A 24,347-nucleotide genomic window follows, 5' to 3' on the forward strand; every position below is an offset into this window, starting at 1 on the left:
CCACACCAACACCCCTCACCCCTCACCACACCAACACCCCTCACCACACCAACACCCCTCCACCACACCAACACCCCTCACCACACCAACACCCCTCCACCACACCAACACCCCTCCACCACACCAACACCCCTCACCCCTCACCACACCAACACCCCTCACCCCTCACCACACCAACACCCCTCCACCACACCAACACCCCTCACCCCTCACCACACCAACACCCCTCACCACACCAACACCCCTCACCACACCAACACCCCTCACCACACCAACACCCCTCCACCACACCAACACCCCTCACCACACCAACACCCCTCCACCACAACAACACCCCTCCACCACAACAACACCCCTCACCACACCAACACCCCTCCATCACACCAACACCCCTCACCACACCAACACCCCTCCACCACACCAACACCCCTCACCACACCAACACCCCTCACCACACCAACACCCCTCACCACACCAACACCCCTCACCACACCAACACCCCTCACCACACCAACACCCCTCACCACACCAACACCCCTCCACCACACCAACACCCCTCCACCACACCAACACCCCTCACCACACCAACACCCCTCACCACACCAACACCCCTCACCACACCAACACCCCTCACCACACCAACACCCCTCACCACACCAACACCCCTCCACCACAACAACACCCCTCACCACACCAACACCCTACACCACATTAACACCCCTTACTAGACTGTTGCTGGTGTTCCCATGCGATGAAATGTATAATACAGTACAGTCCACTTCACGTTCAAGTTAAGCATACATTATTAACGTTATTTAGTGTCACACTCCCATCTGTAATGAGAGGTCACACTGCCAATTAAAACTGATGAAAGCAATGAAGTAATTACGCTGCCAATTAAAACTGATGAAAGCAATGAAGTAATTAAGCACACAATTATCAGTCAAGTGAACCCAGTTAAAAAACAGCCATGGTCTCGTACTTTAATCAAGGCACTTGTCTTACATAAATATAGATAAGTTGATGCATTTCCGGAAATTTAAGTGATATCATGATGTTGAAAATTTAATTAATTTTTAACCCCATAATTATACTAAAGTCGAATCCAATCTATCGTATGGCAATCTGAGAGACTAAGTTTGCGATGTTGAATCATCAAGGGATTCCGAAAATTGAAGTTTGAGACAAATAGACCACTACTTATCTTTAAGGTACAAACAGATAAGAAACAAACGCATTGCTTAAGATTGCTGTGAGATTAAAGTTTAGATGGACAATAGAGTTATTTACACAAGACAATCATTTGAATCATTGCATCGCTTTATATTACAGAAAACTACTTTATACTGGCAGTACACTACGTTATACAACCACTACATCACAGTATTGTCAGTCCAAAATGCATAGAATTTCTAAATTACTTCCTACTTGATTACTTTTCTCAAAAATGTAGCACCACTTTGGACGTTTTTTTTTTGGGAAAAAATATGTTATTTAAATTCGCATATTTTTTTTTCATATTATTACGAATGTTCGCCTTCATTTAGTCAGATAAATTAGGCAGCTTCGGTAGCACCACCTTGGAAGTTTTTTGGGAAAAAAATGTGTTATTGAAATTCGCATATTTTTTTCCCATAATATTGACTTCATTTAATCAGATAAATTAGGCAGCTTCGGTAAACCATGCCTTTGCTTTTATATTGTGAATGTTAACTTGAAGGCCCATATATATATATATATATATATATATATATATATATATATATATATATATATATATATATATATATATATACATATATATATATATATATATATATATATATATATATATATATATATATATATATATATATATATATATATATATATATATATATATATAATATATAACTATATATATATATATATATATATATATATATATATATATATATATATATATATATATATATATATATATATATATATATATATGGGTGTGTGTATGTATTTATATATATATATATATATATATATATATATATATATATATATATATATATATATATATATATATATATATATATATATATACATATATATAAATTTACATAATTTTAAAAACATATATTTTATCCTAGTATGTTACGTTACTGCCACAAAAAATGAACCATTTAACCTATCAACTGCTGATCCTTACTTTGATAGCCGGCCACTGTGGTGCTTGTAATTGTAAGTAACAAACTTTACTCATTTGGGGAAACGATAGCTTATAAACTTTTTCTAAGCGTATTGACAATAAAATGGATAAATATTTTTTTTTTACTTTGATAATAGTTTAGTGTAGGTTTTACTTATATAATAAACAATCTTTGTACTGTTATCTTTTTTGTGTAAGACCATATCATGTAGCCACAATGTTGGATGTGTTTTTGTTCCATGAGGTAGGCGTTCTAGACGACATATTTTCTCTAAGGGTTTTTTGTATGCGTTATAGATTTAAAATTAGGTCTTTCAATTGTGTGATCAATGATAAAATGGGGGTAGAAGATTGTTGTATATGACGCGTTTACCTTTTGGCCAAGTGTGAGTTCTACTCGTGTGTTGCGAGTGACTGCCCCCGGATACATTTCGTGATGTCGCATCCGATAACTACACTTGTTATGTGTGATATCGCATGAGTTCTGGCATCTGTTATGTGTGATATCGCATGAGTTATGGCACTTGTTATGTATGATCTCGCATGAGTTGTGGCCCTTGTTATGTGTGATATCGCATGAGTTGTGGCCCTTGTAATGTGTGATATCGCATGAGTTGTGGCCCTTGTAATGTGTGATATCGCATGAGTTATGGCACCTGTTATGTGTGATTTCGCATGAGTTATGGCACTTGTTTCCTCTACAGCCAGGTCATCGTCCAGGAGCTACAACTCGGCCCCAACGATCGTCTGCCCATCGTTTCCCGCCATCTTGATGACCGCTAAAGGTGACGTCACCAGAAATATTTCCTGGGCCGTGCCCAACGCTTATGATGATAACGGTACACCAAGGTAAGCGTATGGCATGCGTCCCAGGGCGGAACTACAGTGCCGCCAGACCCCGAACTGCATGTATCTGGTCAGTGAATATCTGTGAGTAGAATATCAGTCAAGAGAGTGGTCAGTAAACATCCTTATGTAGCGAACATTTAAAATTTATGTGTGTTCCACTTCAAGGTTAATTAATATAAAAAAATTAGTTTAAAAACTAAGTTTAAAAAATTACTTTATTAACTAGTCTATCACAATAATCACCATTAAAATCAATGATGTTTTTCGTGTTTTAGTCATTTCATGTTTTGTGTCAATTACCGACAAATCAGGTATAAAAATGTAAACAAAACTAACAGATAACAAAGTTAACTTATTGGTTAGCGTTAAATAAAACGGGAAGCCATACAGAGGAAATATGCCTTAGAGTTACAAGGAGAGGTTTCTTTCTCTGCAGAACATAACGTCTCTTGACACAATGTTTCATTTATTTTCTAATTAAAACCTGTGTTCATTAATACACAATGAAAGCTGAAACAAACCAGTCGACAGTTGTATTTATTCACATTTCACCATCAGGTTGAATGTTTTTGAGACAGACAAGTAATATTTTTCATTTGAACCTGCGCATGCCGTGTTAGTTTCACCATTGAGATTTCGGGATTTGTTAGCGATAAACGAAAGAAAGACACAACAGCCTAATTTTTTTTTAAAGCAGATGTACATATATATTCACTCTAGGTTCTACCAGTCTGTGTATTACATCAGGATAAGATAAAATAAACTTCCTAGGTTCTACCCGTCTGTGTATTACATCAGGATAAGATAAAATAAACTCTTCCTAGGTTCTACCAGTCTGTGTATTACATCAGGATAAGATAAAATAAACTCTTCCTAGGTTCTACCAGTCTGTGTATTACATCAGGATAAGATAAAATAAACTCTTCCTAGGTTCTACCAGTCTGTGTATTACATCAGGATAAGATACAATAAACTCTTCCTAGGTTCTACCAGTCTGTGTATTACATCAGGATAAGATAAAATAAACTTCCTAGGTTCTACCAGTCTGTGTATTACATCAGGATAAGATAAAATAAACTCTTCCTAGGTTCTACCAGTCTGTGTATTACATCAGGATAAGATAAAATAAACTTCTAGGTTCTACCCGTCTGTGTATTACATCAGGATAAGATAAAATAAACTCTTCCTAGGTTCTACCCGTCTGTGTATTACATCAGGATAAGATAAAATAAACTCTTGCTACTACCAGTCTGTGTATAACATCAGGATAAGATAAAATAAACTTCCTAGGTTCTACCAGTCTGTGTATTACATCAGGATAAGATAAAATAAACTTCTAGGTTCTACCCGTCTGTGTATTACATCAGGATAAGATAAAATATACTCTTCCTAGGTTCTACCAGTCTGTGTATTACATCAGGATAAGATAAAATAAACTCTTGCTACTACCAGTCTGTGTATAACATCAGGATAAGATAAAATAAACTTCCTAGGTTCTACCAGTCTGTGTATTACATCAGGATAAGATAAAATAAACTCTTCCTAGGTTCTACCAGTCTGTGTATTACATCAGGATAAGATAAAATAAACTCTTGCTACTACCAGTCTGTGTATAACATCAGGATAAGATAAAATAAACTTCCTAGGTTCTACCCGTCTGTGTATTAAATCAGGATAAGATAAAATAAACTTCCTAGGTTCTACCAGTCTGTGTATAACATCAGGATAAGATAAAATAAACTCTTCCTAGGTTCTACCAGTCTGTGTATTACATCAGGATAAGATAAAATAAACTCTTCCTAGGTTCTACCAGTCTGTGTATTACATCAGGATAAGATACAATAAACTCTTCCTAGGTTCTACCAGTCTGTGTATTACATCAGGATAAGATAAAATAAACTTCCTAGGTTCTACCAGTCTGTGTATTACATCAGGATAAGATAAAATAAACTCTTCCTAGGTTCTACCAGTCTGTGTATTACATCAGGATAAGATAAAATAAACTTCTAGGTTCTACCCGTCTGTGTATTACATCAGGATAAGATAAAATAAACTCTTGCTACTACCAGTCTGTGTATAACATCAGGATAAGATAAAATAAACTTCCTAGGTTCTACCAGTCTGTGTATTACATCAGGATAGGATAAAATAAACTCTTCCTAGGTTCTACCAGTCTGTGTATTACATCAGGATAAGATAAAATAAACTCTTGCTACTACCAGTCTGTGTATAACATCAGGATAAGATAAAATAAACTTCCTAGGTTCTACCCGTCTGTGTATTAAATCAGGATAAGATAAAATAAACTTCCTAGGTTCTACCAGTCTGTGTATAACATCAGGATAAGATAAAATAAACTTCCTAGGTTCTACCCGTCTGTGTATTAAATCAGGATAAGATAAAATAAACTTCCTAGGTTCTACCCGTCTGTGTATAACATCAGGATAAGATAAAAAAAAACTCTTCCTAGGTTCTACCAGTCTGTGTATTAAATCAGGATAAGATACAATAAACTCTTCCTAGGTTCTACCAGTCTGTGTATAACATCAGGATAAGATAAAATAAACTTCCTAGGTTCTACCCGTCTGTGTATAACATCAGGATAAGATAAAAAAAACTCTTCCTAGGTTCTACCAGTCTGAAGGCCTCCCGTCTGGAAGTATTTTCTCTGAAGGTTCCCACACCATCCGATACATCGCTACTGACTACTACGGCTCGTCGGGGGCATGCACGGTTTCTTTCAGGCTCAAAGGTAAATAACACACACAGACACACACACACACATATATATATATATATATATATATATATATATATATATATATATATATATATATATATATATATATATATATATATATATATATATATATATATATATATAAGTACACATACAGTATCTATTGTCGTAATTTTAGAGCTTAGATTAATACTTTTAATTACAAGATCTAGTTGGACCAATAGAGAGTGTGTATCTGGTTCAATGTTTAATTAAAAAAAACGTTCGTCCAGTCCGTAGGTGTCGCGCTGACCACCTGACCCTGGCTAACGGAACTGTCCACTGTCATGATGCCAAGGCAGGTAACGTCTACGGCAGCCGGTGCCAGTACGGCTGTGATCCCGGCTACAGACTTGTGGGGAGTTCTGTGGCCGAGTGCCAGGAGAACGAGACCTGGAGCCGCCCCAAGCCGTACTGTAAAGGTTGGTGTTCGAACCTCTGCTCTCAGTTCTACAGGTTTATGTACACAGTGGGTCCCGAACTCTGACCCGAACTCTGACCCGAACTCTGACCCGAACTCTGACCCGAACTCTAAACCTCACGCTAACTCTAACTCAAATTCTAATTCCAACTCTAACCCTAACTCTAATCAAACAATCACTTTAATATTGCTTTCCTAACTCTAAACATACTTCTAAAACTACCTGAATCTGCTGCCATATCTCCAGCCCTAGGTTCTAAAGCCACACCAAGTCCTAACTTTAACCAATGATAGTTTTATATCTTAACACTAAAAGTCTGACTTGATCTCATACATAACTAAATACAAAAAACCTGTACTGCAAGCTAATAAAAACTACATCATTGAACACTTAGAACCGTGCTAACTCTCTCTCTCTCCCTGATACACCAGAGAAAGTCTAACTAACCCTCTCTCTGATACACCAGAGAAAGTCTAACTAACCCTCTCCCTGATACACCAGAGAAGGTCTGCAGGAAGCTCCCACCCCCGGAGAACGGGGCAGTGACCTGCCACAGTGTCAACAGGACCAGTAGGACCTGCCTGCCTCAGTGTGTTCAGGACATGGTCCTCCATGACGTGGCCAACAGGACCTACACCTGCTCGGACCTCAGTGAGGTGTGGTCGCCCAAAGACTTCATTCCCAGATGCATGGGTAGGTTTTCTTGGGGTGTGGGTAGGTTTTTGTGGTGCATGAGTAGGTTTTTGTGGTGCATGGGTAGGTTTTTTGTGGTGCATGGGTAGGTTTTCTTGGGGCGTTGGTAGGTTTACCTCGGACGTGGGTAGGTTTACCTGGGACGTGGGTATGTTTTATTGGGGCTTGGGTAGGTTTACTTGAAGCGTAGGTAGGTTTCTTGGTGTATGGGTACGTTTTCTCGGTGCATTGGTAGGTTTACTTGGTGCATGAATAGGTTTACTTGATGTCTTGTAATCAACACTAGTTCCAATAGTTCGTCAAGTGTAACGATGTCCGTTTAAGATGTCACAGTTTCACCACGTGTAATGATTTACATAATTTATGTCACAATTTTATCACGTGTAGTGATTTACATATATATGTCCCACTTTGCACAGCCCCAAGACGTCCACAAGACGTCATGACGTCACCCAGCTTCTACTACTACAGTAGAGACTGCAGCAGTGACGTCAGTGTGGTCAGGGAAAAATTTCTCACGGCCTTGTCAGGTCTTCAGCTGGTGGGGGCCGGCGGGAAGTGTGACGTCACAGAGGTGGTGGTCACGTGTGGGAAACACGTGACTGTCCGGCATACGGCTGGTGAACACCTGTCTCAATATAAGGTACGTGTTTCTTTTAGAATAAGGGTTGATAAATATTACATTCACGCCATATTGGTGAACATGGGCAACAAATGCTCACGGCATCAAATACGATCTATTTAGACGTATTAGGATGAGCCTTACAGAGCTGTATCGCTTGTAGAAACTGGTGTTGTTTTAGTGTAAGGTTCAATTGTCCTCAATACGTGAGTATAGTAGGTCTCACTTCTCGCTACTCCAGTAGCGTCTCATTAAGCTAATCATAATCATCATATTTGTGTCCAAGACACATGGGGCAGATGTAACAGAGTTCATGTCTTTCAATGTTGTCGGTATAGAGGGGGGTATTGTGTCAGCTCTAGGCCCAGCGCCTTGTTTTCCCCAACGTATGACAGGTACCCATCAGAGCTGGGTGGACTCAAGGACGTACTACAGACTGGAGCCCGGGATCTGAACTCGAGACTTTTGGGTTGGCACTCGTAACCTCTACTTTTTGCCCATGTCGTCCCTTTAGTTAATCATATTTCAGCTTAATTAATTTCTTGACCTTTAAGAAGCTGTATAACAAAATATTTTACTGATTAATTAGTCCAATGGAAGATGTAGGCTCTTATCTCGCTTCAACTCAATTGCTAACCTTCAGAGCTTCTCTGTTTACAAATTGTTAACAGAACAGTTAACACTTCTAAATGTCAACTTCCAGATGACAGCCACGCTGAGGGTGGGGGTCTACAGGAACCAAGGCACCCCCACGGGCAGCTACAAGTTCTACAGCTCCGTGGTCGAGTCCCTGGGGGAGCGGCTGTCTAAGGCGTCCTCGGCTGGTGACCTTGACCTTCCCGGGGTTGGCAGGTTTGGGGAACTGGATCAAGGTCAGGTGAAGTTCACGTGTGAGCCTGGCACGAGGATGGTCTATGACGTCATGGCATGTGGTGAGTCATTGCGTCATGCACAAGCGAATTTGATCTACTGAGTCATGGGGACGAGCTGCTGTGACGTCACTACCGGATCTGTTTCATCACTAGCTTATTTCTTAATCTCGAGACTCAATACAATTGTAACACAAACACTCCTACGTCATTTAGAATGTTAGTGGATTGTAAAATATCCTTCTTGTATTGACTTATTTATTGTACACAACTAACTATTTTTTTTAAATGTTGTATCTATTTTAATGCTCTGTCTCACGTCATCAGTTGGGTGTGGCCAAGGCTACATCTACGACACGAAGACAGACAAATGCAGGGAATGTCCTAAAGACACCTATCAGGACCAGGACATTGGGTTCACCTGCAAGCCGTGTCCTACAGGTACAACGACTGTCTACATGGGGTCAGTCAGTCTCAAGCAATGTCAAGGTCAGTTCTGTTCCCTCAAATTTTGTGTATTTGTATATATATATATATATATATATATATATATATATATATATATATATATATATATATATATATATATATATATATATATATATATATAAAACAAAATAAAAAAATTAGGCACATACATATACACTAAAGAGGTATTGGTGTCCTAAACAGGACACTGTCCTGCTGGTCACTACTCAGACACGGGGATGACGCCATGCCAGAAATGTCCAGCTGGAACCCACCAATCAGAGCGTGGCATGCACGTGTGTGACCTTTGCCCTTTCGGAATGTCCACACCTCAGACAGGAGCCACGTCTGGTCAAGATTGTCAATGTTTGTATTCTAGTGTGTTTGTTCAATGTTTGTATTCTAGTGTGTTTGTTCAATGTTTGTATTCTAGTGTTTGTATTCTAGTGTGTTTGTACAATGTTTTTATTCTAATGTTTGTACAATGTTTGTATTCTAGTGTGTTTGTTCAATGTTTGTATTCTAGTGTGTTTGTTCAATGTTTGTATTCTAGTGTGTTTGTTCAATGTTTGTATTCTAGTGTGTTTGTACAATGTTTGTATTCTAGTGTGTTTGTTCAATGTTTGTATTCTAGTGTTTGTTGAATGTTTGTATTCTAGTGTGTTTGTACAATGTTTGTATTCTAGTGTTTGTTGAATGTTTGTATTCTAGTGTGTTTGTACAATGTTTGTATTCTAGTGTGTTTGTTCAATCTTTGTATTCTAGTGTTTGTTGAATGTTTGTATTCTAGTGTGTTTGTACAATGTTTGTAATCTAGTGTGTTTGTTCAATGTTTGTATTCTAATGTTTGTTAATGTTTGTATTCTAGTGTGTTTGTTCAATGTTTGTATTCTAATGTTTGTTCAATGTTTGAAATCTAGTGTTTGTTTTCTAATGTGTTTGTTCAGTGATTGTATTCCAGTGTGTTTGTTCAATGTTTGTTGTCATTTCGTATTTTTATTCACCTGCTTTTTATAACCATTAAAATATTTCATTTAGTTCAGATTGTCTGTTTGTTTGCGTGTTTGTGGAAAATGTTGAAACTTAATTTTGTGCCTTTTCCAATGCAGCGATTTAGTTCGTACTTTCCAGATGTATTCGTTACCGTCGGCAGTACAAAAATATCTCATTTTTAATCTGCCTGTAGTCACACTTTCGATTCCCCCCCCCCCCCCCCCCCCTCAAGTTTTTCTCTATATATTTTGCTATTTTTTGCCTTGGTGTCACCCCCCTAAATGGTGTCACCCGGTGCGGTCCGCCTGTAGTGGATAGATACTTGCGTAGGCGGTCACGTGTGTTAAATCTAGGGACGTAGGCTTCACGTTAGGTTAATTTAATTTGTAATTTAATTATTTTACTGTATATATTTTTTCTTCTTAAGTTCGTTGTCTATATGAGGTTTTATATATAAAGTTCTGGCTGTAACTATCTGCAATCGACGAAGGCCAATGATGCATGTATTTGTTTAACCGTCCCCCCCCCCCCTCCCACCAGTTGTTGCCGTCAGGTTAGACGAGAACAGCCCAGGTCCAGTTCTAGAGGTCAAGGACGAATCTCCAGTCACCTTCACCTTCATGGCCTGGCTGTCCGCTGACGTCAATCACACGAGATCAAGGCTGAGATTTTCTCTGGAACATTCCACGGTCAACTGGAGCTGTGCTGGTCTGGTGCTGGGTCACGTGACCATCTGTCTGGACACTGACGTCACACATGATACGAACAGGTGTTGTTTTTTTTTTGGCTGCAGCTAAATGATTTGTCTACAGCTAAACTGTTTTTCTACAGCTAAACTGTTTGTCTGATTCAGTATTATTGAATGTTTTACTTTTAAATATAAGCTAGATATTTTTTTCTTCATATTTTGATAAAAAACGTTGTTTTTTTTAAATTGATCATTTATATATTTTAGCAATCAAAGCTTTTTTTGAAGAAAGCAGTTTAGTTTTATTTTCTTATTTTCAGGGCATTTTAAAACTTGTCGCTATGAAGATTTTTTTAAATATTTGTTTTATTTTAGGTTTTAGGTTTTTCCTAATAAACTGCTTTTTTTTTCTTTACCCCATGTGTACATGAATATATGAACTAAATTTACATGAACACGGTGACTAACTTGTACATGTACATGTGAACCAACTTGTACATGAACATATAAGCTAATTTGTACATATACACGTGAACCAACTTGTACATGTACATGTTGACAAACATATTTGTACATGTACATGTGGATCAACTTGTACATGTACATATTGACCAACATATTTGTACACAGTTCCTGGAGCCATCTAGCTGTGACCTGTAACGGCAAAGGGCAAGTTACTCTGTATGAGAACGGCAAGCAAGGCGAGAGTTATCTGTATGTTGATATGACCACTTGGAACAAGATCAACATACAGTTTCAACCTTCAGATAACTTGACCTGTACGTTATTTTTCAACATGTATACACAAAATATTTTTGGAAATATTTTTAAAATAAATTTGTGATAAATATTCTGACCGTCAATATGTAACAGAAATAATTCACATTGTTCTATTTTTAGCTGTGGTGGTGAGTGGTCTACAAATGACACGAACAGAATACACAGACGTGCATGTTGGAACATTCGCGAGGTCATGTCTGGCACAGGTAGACGACAACATTCTGGGTGCCAGACATGGGGACACGCTCAACACGTCGGCAAACACCTGCACAGGTACTCACACCTGCTCCAAACTATGTACTCACACCTGTTCCAAACTATGTTGTTTTCTCTAATAGCAGACTGCCACCTGTATTCACACCTGGGCCAAACTATGTTGTTTTTTAACGTTTTTGTCAAAGCTATTTATTATGTGACTAAAATTGATCATACCCAGAGGGTATTTACTGTATGGTTTCACATTATTTATATGTCTGCATATATGTAGCACATGTATGTATCACTGTCTCTCCTCTTGCTAGTGTAGTTGCTACTTTTCGCATCACTAACTTGACTACTACTACATTAATTATTACTCTAATTAGAAAACCTAAGTCGTCTGTGTTTGTGTGCATAGGTATTTATTAAAAATAGTGGATGCATGCATTCGGTACGTAATGTACAGGAGGCGTTGGTAGGGAAACAGTAAGAACTATTGTGGCAGAACTATTTTGTAAAGAATACGTCAAGTAAGAATTTCTCCACAGTGCCAGTCGCACGTGAGTGGTCAAAGTGGGGCCAGTGGTCAGTCTGTGACGTCACGTGTGGTCATGGCGCCAGGACGAGAACGAGAAAATGTGAGAACCAAGATGGCGGCGACTGCTATGGAGCGGATCAGGAAACGGAAGTGTGTAGGGTCGCCGACTGCGGTAGGTGGTCAAAACGTCCTTGACACTGTGGTAGGTGGTCAAAACGTCCTTGATATTGTGGTAGGTGGTCAATGTTTTATTCTAGCTACATTTGAAGCAGAAACAGTTCAATAAATCCTGAGAGTGCCTATCCTACAGCAGATTTCTAAAGTTTCTTGCCGTGTCTGTGTAACGTCACATTGAATTGTGGTTATTGTTTCATATTGTGTGATCGTGTCAAAAGCGCACCGCGCAGGATTTGAAAGATCTATTTTTAGACTTGTCTCTCTTTAGAAAAAAATACGGAAAATGTTTTTAAAAATCTTAACTCACCCCTCTAACAACCCTCCAACAGCCCGAAGACGTCCTAATGACGTCATGACGTCACCCAGCTTCTACTACTACAGCGGTAACTGCAGCAGTGACGTCAGTGTTGTCAAGGACAACTTTCTCACGGCCTTGTCAGGTCTTGACCTGCTGGGGGCTGACGGGAAGGTTGACGTCAGAGAGGTCAAGGTCACCTGCGGCAAACACGTCCAACAAAGAGAACTGACGTCACTGTACAAGGTAATCTGAAGATTAACATAATCCAAAGATTAACTAATCCACAGTTGATGGTATGATTATCATATTATCATACATTGTTGGCATATAAGTTAGAAACAGTGACAAATGAAATGTCACCCACTGGTTCAGAAATCGGACCATATGACACTAGAGGGATGGGTTGAAAAACAAAACTTTGGGGGTTCTAAATACCTGGGCTGAGGATTATCGCACCAGGCAGATTTAGAAGGTCACAAACATAGAACTATAAGAGTTAAATACTAATCCTAGAACAAAACTAGGATTTGTCAGACATACTTGCAGGGAGACTAGGATTATTGTGTTAAGATAAAAATATCGTAATTAAGCTATTAAAATCTATTGTCTTATATGCTAAGTATCTATGTTGTGGATTGTTGAATTAATAAGTTATAAAGATTTAATTATCAGACTTTATCGATATATAGTTTTATTAAGTTTAATTAATAAGTTATAAAGATTTAATTATCAGACCTTTATTGATATCTGGTTTTATCATATTTAAAAATATCAGAGCCCAACCTTGGTCGAGCTACACATTACACTCTGGGTACACACACAATAATTTACACTAAGACCTTGGTTGACAAATACAAAAACAAAACCACATAAAGTTCAAAGAAAGCCCACAAAGTCAAGCAACTTTCAGGTGACTGCTGTCGTCCATGTCGGTGTCTACCAGCAGAGGAGTGGACCCTGGGGGAGTGGACCCCGGGGGAGCTACAAGTTTTACAACTCTGTGGTCGACTCACTCAATCACCAGCTGCTTCACGTGCACACCTCGGGTAACCTTGACCTTCCTGGGGTGGGCAGGTTGGCAGAGCTTGAACAAGGTCAGGCGGAGTTCACATGTGACCCGGGCACGAGGCTGGAGTATGACGTCATGGCTTGTGGTGAGTCATTGCGTCACGCTTGACTAGAGACTCACAAATATCTATCAACGTTTTATATATTCAGTTAGTACGTTTTCTTTAGTCACAAATTCAATAGATTTTTTTTACCCAAATGTATAACGTACACGACTATGTGAAATTTTAATCTAATCAAAGACTAAATTAGAATTTCTGTAATTAATTAAACAGCGGGCTGTGGTCAAGGCTACATCTACGACACGAAGACAGACAAATGCAGGGAATGTCCTAAAGACACCTATCAGGACCAGGACATTGGGTTCACCTGCAAGCAATGTCCTAAGGGTACAGCGACTGTCAGCACTGCAACTGTCAGTCTAAAGCTTTGTCAAGGTCAGTCTCACACTTTGACAAGGTCAGTCTGAAAATATTTCAAGGTCAGTCTCAAGCTCTGCGAAGGTCAGTCTCAAAATATTTCAAGGTCAGTCTCAAAATATTTCAAGGTCAGTCTCATAACATTTCAGTGTCAGTCTCAAACATTGTCAAGGCCAGTCTCACATTTTGTCACGGTCAGTCACATAATTTGTCAAGGCCAGTCTCATAATTTGTCAAGGCCAGTCTCATAATTTGTCAAGGCCAGTCTCATAATTTGTCAAGGCCAGTCTCATAATTTGTCAAGGCCAGTCTCATAATTTGTCAAGGCCAGTCTCATAATTTGTCAAGGTCAGTCTTACATTTTGTCAAGGTCAGTCTAATAATTTTTCAAGGTCAGTTTCAATCTTTGCCAAGGTCATTCTCAAACTTTAACGTGGTCAACTTAAGCCAATGTAGGTCTTATAGTTAAATAAAAGTGCGAATCTCACATGTGTTCTAGAACTTTCAGCGACCCCTCCCTCCTCCCCCCCCCCCCCCCCCCCAAATCCCCTGCTGCTCAAATTAGTTACCTTATTTGAAGATATATGAACTGTAACCTGTTACCTGTGACCATTGAACTGTCTCCAGATTTCTGCTCGCCTGGTCACTACTCAGACACAGGCACGAGACCATGTCAGACCTGTCCCCCAGGGTCCTACCAGCCACAGGACGGTGGGAGGGGCTGCAGACGTTGTCCCTACGGCATGTCGACCCCCACCCCAGGAGCAAGATCCCGCCACGAATGCCAGTGTGAGAAGCCTTGTTTGGTTTTTCATTCAAACTGTATTGGACGCTTTATGCCAACAGCGAACCCTTTAAGCCATTAGCAAACAGTTTAAGCCAATAGCGAACAGTTTAAGCCAGTAGCGAACACTTTCCATCATCTTCAGTTGAATTTTTTTTTCACCGTCCAGTTGTTGCCGTCAGTTTAAACGAGAACAGCCCAGGTCCAGTTCTAGAGGTCAAGGACGACTCACCTGTCACCTTCACCTTCATGGCCTGGCTGTCCGCTGACGTCAATCACACGAGGTCAAGGCTGAGATTTTCTCTGGAACATTCCACGGTCAACACGAGCTGTGCAGGGCTGGCGCTGGGTCACGTGACCTTCTGTCTAGACACTGACGTCACCAACGCGACCAGGTATTTGAGGTCTATTCTAGTGTCAAGATTTTTAACTGTCTCAAAAACGGTCAAAAACTTTATAATAATGAGTTTTTTTAAAATCTAATTCTGTGTTCACACACAAATTAGCTCTTTTAAGGCCATTGTTAATTTTTATCCCTTGCTAGGTAATGTAATTTGTTTGCCATTGTAACGCAAATGTAAAATCATTCCCCTTGTAAGGTAGCTCGATTATTTCCCCTTGTAAGTTCAGTGTGAATTATTCCCCCTTGTAAGTTCAGTATGAATTATTCCCCCTGGTAATGCCATTGTTTCCCCAGTGATTGGAGCCATGTCGCTGTTGTGTACACAAAGAAAGGGGAACTAACCTTGTATGAAAATGGGAACCTTGTCGGGAGTTACCTCGAGGAAATAAAAACCTGTAACAACATGGCCATTAAATTCAAAAGTTCTGCCCACCTCAAATGTAAGTAGATATTTAAGTGTATTCTCGAATTAAGATTTGACTTTCACATATTGTTTTTACTCATATACCAGCATTTGGAGGGGCGTGGTGATATTGTAGAGCGTTCGACTATTAACCCAAAGGTCTCGAGTTCGAATCTCTTGAACGAGTCTATTAATCATTGCTTCGTCCACTTAGTTCTTTGCCTGACTCCTACATCCAACTGATGAGTACCTGACTCCTACGTCCTCCTAGCTCTGCTGTATGCCTGACTCCCATTAGACTCTGTTAAGGCACATGGGCATAGTGCTGAGTACACGCACTTTATATACCAAACTGACAGAAACAGGTGAAATCTACTTCACCTGCCCCACAGATCACCAGTATGCACATTCTTTAAGAATTTGTCCTCATCTATTTTTAGCTGTGTTGGTGAGTGGTCTACAAATGACACGAACAGAATACACAGACGTGCATGTTGGAACATTCGCGAGGTCGTGTCTGGCACAGGTAGACGACAACATCCTGGGTGCCAGACCAGGTGTAGTCCTTAAAGCAGCACCTGGTTCCTGTACAGGTGAGTACATGATCTTTTGTACAGAAGGGTACATGATCTTTTGTACAGGTGGGTACATGATGGTTTTGTACAAGTGGGTACAGTATCTTTTGAATAGGTGGGTACATGATATTTTTGTACAAGTGGGTACATGATCTTTTGTACAGGTGGGTACATGATCTTTTTGTACAGGTGTGTACACGATGGTTTTGTACAAGTGGGTACAGTATCTTTTGAATAGGTGGGTATATGATCTTTTTGTACAAGTGGGTACATGATCTTTTGTACAGGTGGGTACAGTATCTTTTGTATAGGTGGGTACATGATCTTTTTGTAGTACAAGAACTCTTATATGGTGTGTGTACAGGATCTTTTCCTACAGGTGGGTAAAAGATCTTGTTGTACATGTGTGTACAGTGTTTTTGTCTAAAAACGATCACATTTTATTATCGTTGTAGAAATCAAATTAATTTTACCTAACTACGTTAACAAAACGTTTCAAATTTAATGTAATGTGTTTTGTTTGACCCTTGGTAGTTCCTGATCTTCAAGGCTGGATGAAGTGGGGCCTGTGGTCACCGTGTGACGTCACGTGTGGTCAAGGCACAAGGTCAAGGTCGAGAAAATGCAGGAACGCACACCCAGAGAAGGGTGGTGGCCGATGCACGGGGGAGGGGCAGGAAGCTGAAGTTTGCCACGCCCCACCCTGCGGTAATTAATGCCACGCCCCTCCCTTCGGTCATTGATGCCACGCCCTTCCCTGCGGTCATTGATGCTACCAAGCCTGCAGCATGTATTGATGTGTCACCATCTGTCGTATCCCGACTTTAGTTAACTCTCTAACCACTACAGCCCGACTTTAGTTAACTCACTACAGTACATATATGTATCTTTATTTTCTACACATACGAAACCTATTTCATTAAACCAGCTTTGGCTTCCACCTCTGATTACCGTGTTTGTTAAAATAGATGTGCCTATATTTAAACAAAAATAGAAAAAATATTTAGAAAGACACTTCATTTACCTTTTAAAAAACTATATCCTTATCAGTTCTCCTACTCGGATTCAAAATTGTTCTTTCAAAGTAAATAGGTTCAAAACTTTATAAAATAAACGTCGACTAAAAAAAAAAGGAAAGGGAAGCAACTGCTATATCTCACGCTTTACAGTTGTATTTTCATTGTTGTCTCCCCTTGACCGTAAACTGAAGACATTTTTTAAAACAGCAAATACAAGTACATGAAAAGGGATGCTACTGGTGATTTTTTTATCGGTGAACAATATCAGTATGGCCTCCCTTGGCATACAAAAAAACAATGATTGTTTAAGGATAAAGTAATAAAAGTGCTCTGATTAAAACAAAGCAAATATTTCCGAGTAAATGTAATACTTATTATAACAGGTAATTAATGAGACACGCATAAATTATGCGGTTTACACGTATTCACTAGGTTATTATTATGCTGTTGTTGTTTTTTATAAAGTTGTTAATTAATTAGCGAAAAATTAAAATTAATAATTTGGAAAAAAAAATGTATCTTTTCCAAATCAAACATTTTAATTAGCCGGAAGTTACAAAAATACAATTAATATAAATTTTATTGTTAGGATAGATAATTGACTAATTTAAATTACATTAGGAAGAAATTAAACAGTTTTTCTTATCGGCCATCATCAGGGATGTGGATTTAAAAAACGACAAACTACTCCAACAATGGTTGTACTATTGTACTCAAGACAGCCGGGATTGCGCTACACAAATAGTGGTACAGTACAAAGGTTTACAACAAAATATATGGGTTCTAAATTTAATCCACACACGCGGAGACAGGAGAAAATGTACATCTATAAGCAATGTTGATATATAGTAGTGTGTCCGTCTGATCGTCAAGCTGACCTTTACAATTGGCTAGTACTGTATCCGTCTGATAATTTTGTTAGCTGTTCTTCCTCTTTTAAACTCAAAAGACGTGTGACACAAACACACTCGTACCATTATACATTTGACTTATAAAGGGGGATGGAAGTAACAAAAATTTTAAAACATAAAACGATCAGAAAAATATTTCCGAATAGTTCAGCTAATTAAAATAATACATTTTTAAATGTGTTCTTAATAGATCATTATAAACACAAATTACATGTGTTTAAAAGTTTAATAAAAGTAAAGAAAAACAGAAAATCATCAGTCTAACAGAGAAACACTTTAATATGCTGACGTCAGCCCTATCAAGCCAAATTAGAGAGACGACATGGATAATGACGGGCGACGTAACTTCATCTCCACGCTGTCTAAGGACCAGCCATTGGTGCTGATGTTGTGCCAGAAGATTCCTTTCACCATCTCTTTGCTTGCCCATATCCCATTCAAATGGACCATAAAACAACCATCAAACCACCAGCCGCTGCTGTACTGGTCCATATCCCATTCAAATGGACCATAAAACAACCATCAAACCACCAGCCGCTGCTGTACTGGTCCATATCCCATTCAAATGGACCATAAAACAACCATCAAACCACCAGCCGCTGCTGTACTGGTCCATATCCCATTCAAATGGACCATAAAACAACCATCAAACCACCAGCCGCTGCTGTACTGGTCCATATCCCATTCAAATGGACCATAAAACAACCATCAAACCACCAGCTGCTGCTGTACTGGTCCATATCCCATTCAAATGGACCATAAAACAACCATCAAACCACCAGCTGCTGCTGTACTGGTCCATATCCCATTCAAATGGACCATAAAACAACCATCGAACCACCAGCCGCTACTGTACTGGCCCATATCCCATTCAAATGGACCATAAAACAACCATCGAACCCATGTCTTTACTTGCCCATATCCCATTCAAATGGACCATAAAACAACCATCGAACCACCAGCCGCTGCTGTACTGGTCAGCACAGTTGTGAGAAGCCCTGTCGTTGTCCCGGTCGCGGGTGGAGAAGGCGATGTTGTTGTGGTACTCGAAGCTGTCGCTGGCGTTGGCGTCCTTGGACACGAACTTGATGCGATAGAGCTCAGCCTCGCTGCCCACCGTCACGTGACTGTACACGGCGTAGTAGAGCGTGTCGTCCTTTTTCATGTCGATCCTCAACTCACTGTAGCCCTGGAGATACAGAAGATAACTGTACAACAGTAGTTTATAGCCCTAAAGATACAGTAGATAAACTGTACAACAGTAGTTTATAGCCCTAAAGATACAGTAGATAAACAGTACAACAGTAGTTTATAGCCCTAAAGATACAGTAGATAAACTGTACAACAGTAGTTTAAAGACCTGGAGATACAGAAGGATAGTAGAATAGTAGACACTGTCAAATAGTAGTTCAGTGTTAAGTACCTTGACAATTACCTTGACTATTATCTTAACAATTGCCTTGACAACTACCTTGATAAATACCTTTATAATTTTCTCGAAAATTATATTGACAATTACTTTAATTATTACCACAGCCAAGCTAAAAACTTGCATTATAAAATACTATCTCAATTATTATATGGATGTTTTCTACTGACGGACAGAGAAGGAGCTAGGCATGTTTATATTTCTACACTTCGTGTTATATTTGTTCTACTGGATTATTCGTGGTAAAATAAATTCATATTTTTTTGTACGCCATTCATGTACATGAAAACTAGAACAATATTAGACTGTAAAACTGTTTAAATTAATTTAGCTTAAAAAAACGGTAACGTTCTACCGTGATGATGCATGTATTATCTTCTACCCTACAATAGGCTGGCACCCTCACCATTACAGTATTATAAAACGAAGCAGTTAGCTAGAGTGACGTTCCCTCCGTTATTTTATTTTTTTATACTCTCTTCTTAACATGTAATGTCTAAACATAAACAAATCAAACAGGTTGACAAATATTTGAAAATAAAATGTAACTTTCAAAATGTCTAACAAATGAGCCCACCATCATGGTTAGCAATGCGATCCAGTCATTTCCAATCCAAAAGTCGCCCGAAATAGAACCAAATCCTTGCTTATATTGTCTCCAAGATTTGTCGAAGTCTACGTCACCAATCACACGCCTCTGGAATGGAAACTTCAAGTAAACTTTACAACAGGTCCATAATATTTTTACTGACATAAACTCTGTAGAATTACTAACTTTACAACAGGTCCATAATATCATTACTGACACAATCTCTGTAGAATTACTAACTTTACAACTGGGTCCATAATATTTTTACTGACACAATCTCTGTAGAATTACTAACTTTACAACAGGTCCATAATATCATTACTGACACAATCTCTGTAGAATTACTAACTTTACAACTGGGTCCATAATATTATTACTGACACAATCTCTGCAGAATTACTAACATTACAACTGGGTCAATAATATTTTTCTGCAGAATTACTAACCTAGACGCTGTGAGGATGTGCTAACCTACACCCTCTACAGATGTGCTAACCTACACGCTTTGAACCAGGATAATGTACAATAAACTTTTAAAATACCGACAGTTTAATCATGGCCTAGAAAGCAAATAGCACCTGAATGAGTATCCACCCCCCACCATCAGTTTTAGTATCACACAAAGTAAACTTGTCTTGACTTAGTTGAGCTGGCACTCTATGTGACACCGGCACGGCACCATGCCAGAAGTGTCCAACAGATTTCAACCAATCACAGCCTGGGGAAGAATTACGTCACCTTTGCCCTTATAACCCATCGACGTCATCAACAGGCGCCAGGTCCGTTCTAGACTGCTCAAGTGTGTATCATAACCAGTGCAATAACAGTAACAATAGTTTTAATAACAGAAACAATAGTTGTAATAACAGTAACAATAGTTGTAATAACAGTAACAATAGTTGAAAAAACAGTAACAATAGTTGCAATAACAGTAACAATAGTTGTAATAACAGTAACAATAATTGTAATAACAGTAATAACAATAATAATTTTTTACAATTTAAATTTTTTTTTTTAAAACAAGAAAAAGAGTTATCTTTTACATTTAAGTAGATATTATAATAATATAGTTAAAAGCCATTCTCTAGTTACAGCTAATATTATTGCAATGCCAAAGCTAGACAAAAGTACGTAATAAAGTCCCAGAAAAAAACAGTTACGTCTATGTTATCTCTACATTATCACACACACACACGTTCCCCCACTCCCACCCCACTCACCCCCCCCCCCCCCTCGCCCTTTCAGTGTTTCCTATCCGGCTAGACGAGAACAGCACACTTCAAGTTCTAGAGGTCAAGGACGACTCACCGGTCACCTTCACCTTCTTGACATGGATCTCCAGTGACGTCACATTGAGATTTTCTCTGGAACATTCCACGGCCAACACGAGCTGTGCTGGTCTGGTGCTGGGCCACGTGACCATCTGTTTGGACACTGACGTCACCCACGAGTCAAGATTAGACAGGTAGAACAAAGGACTTCACAGTTCACTCTTAACGTGTAGCTACTGGCATAAAAAGATGCTGCCCAACGCATTTTCTGTGAAAACAAAATTACATAATGATATTGCTGTAAGGCAAAGAGTTATATGTATATGTATATGTATATATATATATACATATATATATATATATATATATATATATATATATATATATATATATATATATATATATATATATATATAATACATATATGTATGTATATATATATATATGTATGTGCATGTATATTATATATATATATATATATATATATATATATATATATATATATATATATATATATATATATATATATATATAATACATATATGTATGTATATATATATGTATGTGCATGTATATTATATATATATATATATATATATATATATATATATATATATATATATATATATATATATATATATATATATATATATATAAATATATATATATATATATATATATATATATATATATATATATATATATATATATATATACAAGAGAGAAGGTAAAACTAAAACCAAATGTTTGTTAGCCCCCCCTCACCCTTCCAATACATGTTTCCTACTTCTGTGTCACAGGGTCTGGCGCCTGCTAGGGCTGGTCTACACCAACAGGTCATTGACCCTCTACAACAACGGTCAACTCGAGGGATGTCTGCAGGCAGAGATGAGGAACTTGAGCAGTTTCATCTTCAGGGGTCATGGGGGTCTCACACGTAGGTTTTAGTGGGGTTGGGGTCGTTTAGTGAAACTTTCATCTTCAGGGGTCATGGGGGTCTCACACGTAGGTTTTAGGGGGGTTGGGGTCGTTTAGTGAAACTTTCATCTTCAGCGGTCATGGGGGTCTCACACGTAGGTTTTAGGGGGGTTGGGGTCGTTTAGTGAAACTTTCATCTTCAGCGGTCATGGGGGTCTCACACGTAGGTTTTAGGGGGGTTGGGGTCGTTTAGTGAAACTTTCATCTTCAGGGGTCATGGGGGTCTCACATGTAGGTTTAAGGGGGGGGGGGGGGGTTGGGGTCGTTTAGTGAAACTTTCATCTTCAGGGATCATGGGGATCTCACATGTAGGTTTTAGGGGGGGGGGGGGTTGGGGTCGTTTAGTGGAAATTTCAGCTTCAGGGGTCATGGGGGTCTCACACGAAAGTTTTAGGGGTAGGGGTCATTTAGTAAAAAAAAGTGTATAAAAAGTTTCCTAACGTTAAAAAATGTGTGGGAAAAGTTGTAAATCAGTGGACATCCCGAAATGCCCAGTAAAGTGTGACGTCACCTTTGAACATGTTCCAATCTACAGACGTGTGGGTGAGTGCTGTACGACTGACACCCACTGAGTTCACAGATCTGCAAATTTTGGAGTTGGCTAGTTCGTGCCTGGCTGAGGGGGAAGGTAAACATTCTAGCGGTCAGCTCGTTCTACGTCAGCAATTGTTACAGTATTGTTACGTTCTTGTGGGATAAAATTACAAAAATGAAATTTTTGAGTTCATCTGTAATGGCTGACGTGAGTGTGACGTAGGTGTGACGTGAGTGTGACGTAGGTGTGACGTGATTATGACGTGGTTGTGACGTGAGTGTGATGTGGATGTGACGTGAGTGTGACGTGAGTGTGACGTGAGTATGAAGTGAATGTGACGTGAGTATGAAGTGAGTGTGACGACGTTATTTTTTTCAGCTCCTGAGAGCCGACGCTTGTTTTTTGACACGCATGACAGTGGTCAGCTCTTGACAGCTGGCCAGAGTCTCGTCACAACTGGCCAAACTGTGACAACAAGTGGCCAGCCTCTGACAACAACTGGCCAGCCTGTGACAACAAGTGGCCAGCCTGTGACAACAAGTGGCCAGCCTGTGACAACGAATGGCCAACCTCTGACCACTGAAGTCACGACACCTGATGAGGTTATAGATCTGGAGACAGCTAACGCTATAGGTGAGCGAGGATATGCTGATGCTGACCCTGGTACTGAACGTTTTGCTGAACTGGCTTCGGACAATCTGTTGACTGTATGAGCTCAGTGTTGTAACCACATGAGACTCTGATAACATGTGTCATGTGTGTACACTTCTGCAAACAACATCAACAACCCCCCCCCCCCCCCCCACTCCACATGTATTTCAACTTATTTTAGACAAAGGTGTGCGCGATGCTCGCTGTAAGAAGGAACTGATTTAGGTTCTTTGTACTATGCGCCAGTGTAATGTATTGCATACACGGGCCTTGTCTAAGCTGTTCATGTCTACCCACTTGAAGTATAACAACAACACTGAGTTGTGAATATATATATATATATATATATATATATATATATATATATATATATATATATATATATATATATATATATATATAATATATATATATATATATATATATATAATCATGGTGCCACACTGTCATCTCAACCCGTGGATTGCCATCAAATCTTTCATCGTTATGGCCAACAAGACAGTATCTTGTGTTGCATATTGTATGTCTGCATAATATGTTAAATGACCGCCACTAAATAAAAAAATACCTTGAATGTGTGTTATTTTATGTTAATCCAACGTATTTCCGGACATTAATGTTTTAGGTAACATACCGACATTACAGAAAAAGTCAACAAAAATGTGGGTTTTTTTTCTTATCGCAACACAGAATGGTAATTTAAACAAACGAACCTCAATTTGATAATGTAGATGTTTAATAATGCCACTGATTAAA

At 38.9% G+C, this 24,347-nt stretch overlaps 1 protein-coding gene across 1 annotated transcript; it reads left to right on the plus strand.

Annotated features, from left to right (window-relative positions):
* The first annotated feature begins 1,559 nt into the window (after positions 1-1,559).
* On the plus strand, positions 1,560-17,155 carry LOC131942421 (uncharacterized). Its single transcript, XM_059302298.1, has 22 exons — positions 1,560-1,676; positions 2,124-2,214; positions 2,887-3,031; positions 5,659-5,783; positions 6,044-6,232; positions 6,734-6,925; positions 7,345-7,568; positions 8,251-8,479; positions 8,744-8,905; positions 9,089-9,250; positions 10,418-10,646; positions 11,196-11,344; positions 11,466-11,618; positions 12,092-12,253; positions 12,588-12,799; positions 13,467-13,710; positions 13,900-14,061; positions 14,671-14,832; positions 14,997-15,222; positions 15,525-15,670; positions 16,074-16,226; positions 16,743-17,155. Exons 2-22 carry the CDS (start codon positions 2,148-2,150, stop codon positions 16,922-16,924), a joined length of 3,675 nt encoding a protein of 1,224 aa, XP_059158281.1. The 5' UTR covers positions 1,560-1,676; positions 2,124-2,147; the 3' UTR covers positions 16,925-17,155.
* Positions 17,156-24,347: the final 7,192 nt, after the last annotated feature.

Source organism: Physella acuta, unplaced genomic scaffold, assembly GCF_028476545.2.
Source record: "Physella acuta isolate Inbredline_101_S28 unplaced genomic scaffold, ASM2847654v3 ptg000405l, whole genome shotgun sequence".
In the NCBI taxonomy this organism is placed as follows: domain Eukaryota; kingdom Metazoa; phylum Mollusca; class Gastropoda; family Physidae; genus Physella; species Physella acuta.

Bases quoted from the DNA above. Each gene is read 5' to 3' on its own strand.
- LOC131942421 (XM_059302298.1), top strand. From the start codon at position 2,148: ATGAACCATTTAACCTATCAACTGCTGATCCTTACTTTGATAGCCGGC. The intron at 7,569-8,250 runs GTACGTGTTTCT...GTCAACTTCCAG, and splicing joins AACACCTGTCTCAATATAAG to ATGACAGCCACGCTGAGGGT. The intron at 11,345-11,465 runs GTACGTTATTTT...TTCTATTTTTAG, and splicing joins ACCTTCAGATAACTTGACCT to CTGTGGTGGTGAGTGGTCTA.